Raw genomic sequence first — 5,316 nt, 5'->3', positions numbered from 1 at the left:
TGCCTCCTTTTAGATGTTCGGTTTGTAGGGGTGTGGTTGTTGATTTGTGCTACATTTGCATTAAACCTGATGTCGTTGGAGTCGACATGCCACCAGGTGTGTTTCAAATGCAAATTTCAGCCTTCGGTCAGGCTGGCTGACAGATGGCGGGTGACGTGAGCGAGATACGGGTCGCCCATGGCAACAGCGCCAAAGTTTCAGCAAACAATCACTGCGAGGGCTCTGCCTCCAGCGCACGGACCAGTTCCACCAGATTTCTCTGAACCGCACTTATGTGAACAATTCCAAACAGATTTCAGCACAATGTGTGGTTTCTATTTAAAACAGGAAAACATTCCCGAGATAAATCAGGACCTGACCAAGAAAAACAGTCGGATCTGCTGAAGATGACTGACATGTTTTCTCTAGAAGTTTCTACATCCTGTGGACGACTTCATGACCATTAAATTACCAGGTTATTGTTTAGAAACACTCATCAATATTTCTTTAGAGGGAACATTCCCCCAAAAAAGAGGAATGCAAGCCAATAGTTTACATGAAATAATTTAGAATGTATTCAGCTGAACAAACTCCTTTAACTTAGTCAGGAAAGCTGATCCGTCGGAAATCGAGGGTCTCGATTCACTTGCAAGTGAACTCTGGTACGGTTCAGACTCATTAGAGAGTTTTAATCAAACAGGAAGGGCTTAGAGAACACCGTTTTCAGTGGAAAAAGAAAATATGAATAAATATAAGAAGCTTATATTAGGAGAGGTAAGATAAGCATTATTCATGATCCAGGTTTATTTTATACTCTGTGCTCATTTTGGGCCACACTGCCACCAACTGGTCATCAGTTGTAACTAAGCTTTTTTACCAAATCAAACCCATCACTTCTTGAAAAAGCAAAATAATTTCTGATATTTTTAAGTGTGAAAACACTCAAAATTACACAGTTTTGGAAGTGTATCTTTTGTTTTTCATTCTTTTTAGACAAGACAAGTTAATGTATTTGGCTCATTTTGTGTAAAAAGTGGATTTAGTTCTTAAAGATTAAATAAAACATTTAATAGAAATATAAAAGAGGTCAATCATTAAATTAAAAAATTACAGAAGGCGTTAAATTAACAGTGCACACATAAACTTTTGTTTAAAAATGAACCAAAAGCAGCTGAGAATTGATGGGCCTTCAACCTGGATTTGAATCAGCTGCTTCAGCTGATCTGGAAGTCTCTTCCAGATCTGTGGAACATAGAAGCTGAACGCTCCATGTGGACTAGTGACTAGTCAGAACTGCCCTCATGGGTGGATACAGCTGTTTGTGGATTATAAAAAAACATGCAAACCTGTACACAGAAAGCCTGCATGAAGTATTACGGCTTGGTGAACATGTAGATTGAAACTGTTCATGCACACGTTTTTCTAACTCTTAAAGAACATGTAAGGGTGAAGTAGGTGAGACGCAGGTGTGTCGTACAGATTCCTCGTTATTTACATCCCCCTAAATCCTACAGATTGTACAAGGAGCCCGTTAGTGCTCTTAGAATTTAAAAAAGACGGAGTGTGGACGTCCTACGGGCACTTGCGTATCAGGGTCATTCATAGAGCAGATTTCAGACGCAGCTTTCTATGAACATTTACACCAATTTACCACCAACGCTCATCTTCATGACCTCAGCTATAATTAATCATCTTTCCATAGAGGTTGTGTTCCAACCTGCCATCAGGTGGGAGAACCTGACAGGAAAACGCGGTCCAGGCGGGGTGAGGTAAAGTTCTGGCCCCTCATCAAAGAGCCCCATTCAGAAACAGTTTTCTGTCCCTCCTGTCGAGTGTTTTTGTATTTGCTAACAAAGTACACACTGGAGGAGGTTTAGACGGAGGAACCCAACCCAACCACCACTCCCCCTTTGGCATTAATAACCTCTGTAGCTGGCCTCCCCGCTGCATGTTTGAGCTTTTCATGTGTTTGGAGATTAAAACGCCTCCTTATGTAATCAGGTTCAATTCAGTAGGAAAAATGACCGGAGATACTGTAGACCATAAAAGTGTTTTTATTGTTCAGGCTTGGCCCGTGTGTAATGAGTCATTCTGGTGTCTTAACGTCCTGAAAGGAGCAGCAGCAGAAAAACGGAGTTTGCAGCTGCAGGAGAGTCAAGAATTTTTCTGGAAACAATTTAGTAATCCCAGATGAGTGCAAACGAGAATGTCATGTGTTTTAATCCAGAAGAGCGTCCCGTCAGCCACGTGCACGGTTCAGACGGGCGGCCCCGGTCTCGTGTCAGAGAGCCGGTTTCCCTCCCTTTTTCTTGCCGTTACTTGAGATTGTGTCAGAGCTGCGGCGCATCCCCAGAGGGCTTGAACCTGGACTCAGCAGAGCGACATTCTTGCTCGTTTCCTCACTCAGAAACGTCTGGTTGGAGTTTCATTTCAGGCTACAAATTGTCCAGTCGGTGCCGGCTTTCTCGCATTTTCTTCGATCGTGTTAGAAACCCGGACTGTGGTGTGACTGAGGGGCAAGGAGGCAGTTTCCATGCAGTCACAGATTTAGGGGCAGATCTACATTGAAAGTAAAGCTTTTACTGTTTTATCAAAGCATCCAGATCCAAACATTTAGGCATTATCTGGGTCAAAAACTTTCCTTACAAACAAGTTGCACAAATGTCCTTTATTCCATCCATCCATTTTCTTGACCGCTTCATCCCTTTCGGGGTCGCGGGGTGCCGGAGCCTATCCCGGCCACTGATGGGCGAAGGCGGGGTACACCCTGGACAGGTCGCCAGTCTGTCGCAGGGCCTCAATCACACACACATCCACTCTCACATTCACACCTAGGGGCAATTTAGAGTCACCAATAAACCTATGAAGCATGTTTTTGGACGGTGGGAGGAAGCCGGAGTCCCCGGTGAAAACCCACGCATGCACGGGGAGAACATGCAAACTCCACACAGAAAGGTCCCAGCCGGGATTCGAACTGGGGCCTTCTCGCTGTGAGGCGAGAGCGCTAACCACTTGCGCCACCGTGCAGCCCTGTCCTTTATTCCTTCAAGTTAAAAGGTGTTTTAATGTTTTTAAGTAAATCTGTTGTTGAGTTTTTCTGAGCTCCACTTATCCCAAATAAAACTAAACTAATAAGAGATACAACCACGGCAAGTTGTTTTATGGAAATTCACTGCCAACGTTTTAATGAAGGCTTTAGGAAAAACGCTGTAAGGACCTACAACTTGTTTAATAGAATAAAAACATGTTTTTTCATAAATCTATGAAGAGCTACCACACAAACCCTTTGCATCATGTAGTGAAAAAAGATCATAGTTTCAGGACAGCAAACTGTCCTAGTTTCCTAAAACTATGTTCTAGGACAGAAAACATGTCCTAGGAAATAGAACTATGGCCTAAGACATAGTTCTAGGCCATAGTTCAAGGACAGGAAAACTTTGTCCCAGGAAACAGAACTATGTTGTATGTCCTTGTCCTAGGACATAGTTATTTGTTCTAAGACATAGTTCTATTTCCTATGTCCTAGAACTCTGTCTTAGTACATAGTTCCATGGACATAAACCTAGGATAGGGTTCTTGGGCAGCCGTGGTGCAGCGGTAGGGCGGTCGATTCCTGATCGGAATATTGCGGGTTCGATTCCTGCCTTGCCCGCCCATTTGTCGAAGTGTGTGAATGTGTTCGTGAATGGGTGAATAGGTCTGTGACTGTGAAGCGCTTTGGACCCCCGTATACACCATTTACCATGGTTCTTGGACATGAAACTATTTCCTAGTTTCCTAGAACTATGTCCTAGGACTGAACCGTGTTCCATGACATAGTTATCTGTCCTATAACTATGTCCAAGGACATAGAACTATTCGGCAGCCGTCAGGTGTTGGTCAAACTGGGAAACAGCTGGCAGGGCGGTGACAATCAAATCGCCAGCTCTGATTGTACAATATGTAAATGTCTCCAGCCGGCAGTGCCACCGGTGGATTTGCAACTAAGATTTTTAGCATTATAATCTTGTCAATTTACACATTTTTAGACAACATGCCTCCCAGGAAAGCACAATATTCCATCTTCTTTGTATTGTTCTCAACTGCAATTCGTCAATACGCAGGATTCTGAGTTGCTGTGTTGCTATCAACACCACAATGAGTTTTGTTTTGTGTAGCATCAATCCCGTCTCCACATTTGGACCCACGGTGACCGGGAACACCTGATGGACGTCTGGTCATCGCCGGGACCCCGGTCCATGTCAACAATCCTTGTCAAGTGACTGCGCCGCTACCGTATGATTTCTAACAATCGGACAGTGGGAGTGGGATGGCAGGGGGTGGCAGTCTGAAATTGGCCGATCATCAGACCATTTTGGGGACCTTGGAGACCCTCCCATCGGACCTCTAAATGTGCCTGGGTGACCATTGACTGATCCATTGACAATCGTCTGCTACTGCGCTGCCACTGGCCAAATTCGCTGAAAAACTTGCATTTAGGTCACAGCGAGGTGGCATTTTGGGATATGTGACCATAATAAAAGGGATCACACATTTTGATGAGGGGTAACCAGAGACACCTGAGAGTACAGAGGAGCTGGGTACTGTCCAACCCTTTTATCACAGGCGAGTTCTCACTCTGTTCTCAACTTCTTCAGTTCCTTTTGTCTGCGTGGAGTCATGGCCAGAGGCCTCAAGCTGCCCTTTGAAAGAGGCTGCATGTATTTCCTGGCAGCAGATCTGTGATATTTCTCAGGAATATTCATGTCAGAAGTGTGTGTTTGTGTGATATCAGCCCGCTCCTGTTTCAGGTTCTGGTTCTGGCGTCTCTAATGGGTTTTTCTGTCTCCGGTTCTTCCTCAGAAATGGTTCAAGGGGCGGAATGCGGCCTGGAGGGAGTCGGAGGGTCTTCCAGCACAGACGGGATCCGTGTTGGATTGAAACCTTTTCCCCCTTCGCTTTGCAGACCGTGTTCCCTCGACAGTGTCCTCCCTCCTTTTCATGGATGAAGATCTCACCTTTTGTTGCAGAATGTAAAAAAAAGCTTTTTGTGTTGATGCAAATATATAACTGCTGTGCTCAGAGAAATAAACACGTTGTTAGATTAGTTTGTTCTGCTGTTGCTGCACATGTGGGACTCAAACTCGCACAGGAAGCGCCTTTTATAAATGCAGGCTTTGCATTTACAGAGCATGAGGTGGGGGGGGGGCTTTTGTTTTCCCTCCTTTGTTTACATGTAAGCCTGTCAGCGGGGAGCAGAACCGGACTCCTGGTTCTATACATGACTGTAAGGAAGCTCTCTGATTACAATAGATGCTGCTGGAATGCCGTCCAGGAAGTTCTGGAGAACATACGAAG

General features: G+C 44.7%; 1 protein-coding gene across 1 annotated transcript in view; it reads left to right on the top strand.

Annotated features, from left to right (window-relative positions):
* The window catches only part of hopx (HOP homeobox), an 8,220-nt gene extending 3,155 nt beyond the window's left edge, over window positions 1–5,065 (top strand). Inside the window, exon 2 of the mRNA XM_024260423.2 lies at window positions 4,822–5,065. Coding sequence (XP_024116191.1) covers window positions 4,822–4,899 — 78 coding nt within the window. The 3' untranslated portion in view covers window positions 4,900–5,065. The remainder of the gene's footprint in view (window positions 1–4,821) is intronic.
* Window positions 5,066–5,316: the final 251 nt, after the last annotated feature.

The sequence above is a fragment of the Oryzias melastigma genome, linkage group LG10, assembly GCF_002922805.2.
Source record: "Oryzias melastigma strain HK-1 linkage group LG10, ASM292280v2, whole genome shotgun sequence".
In the NCBI taxonomy this organism is placed as follows: domain Eukaryota; kingdom Metazoa; phylum Chordata; class Actinopteri; order Beloniformes; family Adrianichthyidae; genus Oryzias; species Oryzias melastigma.
Note: the sequence above shows the minus strand (reverse complement) of the source record. Positions and strands in the feature narration are given on the sequence as shown.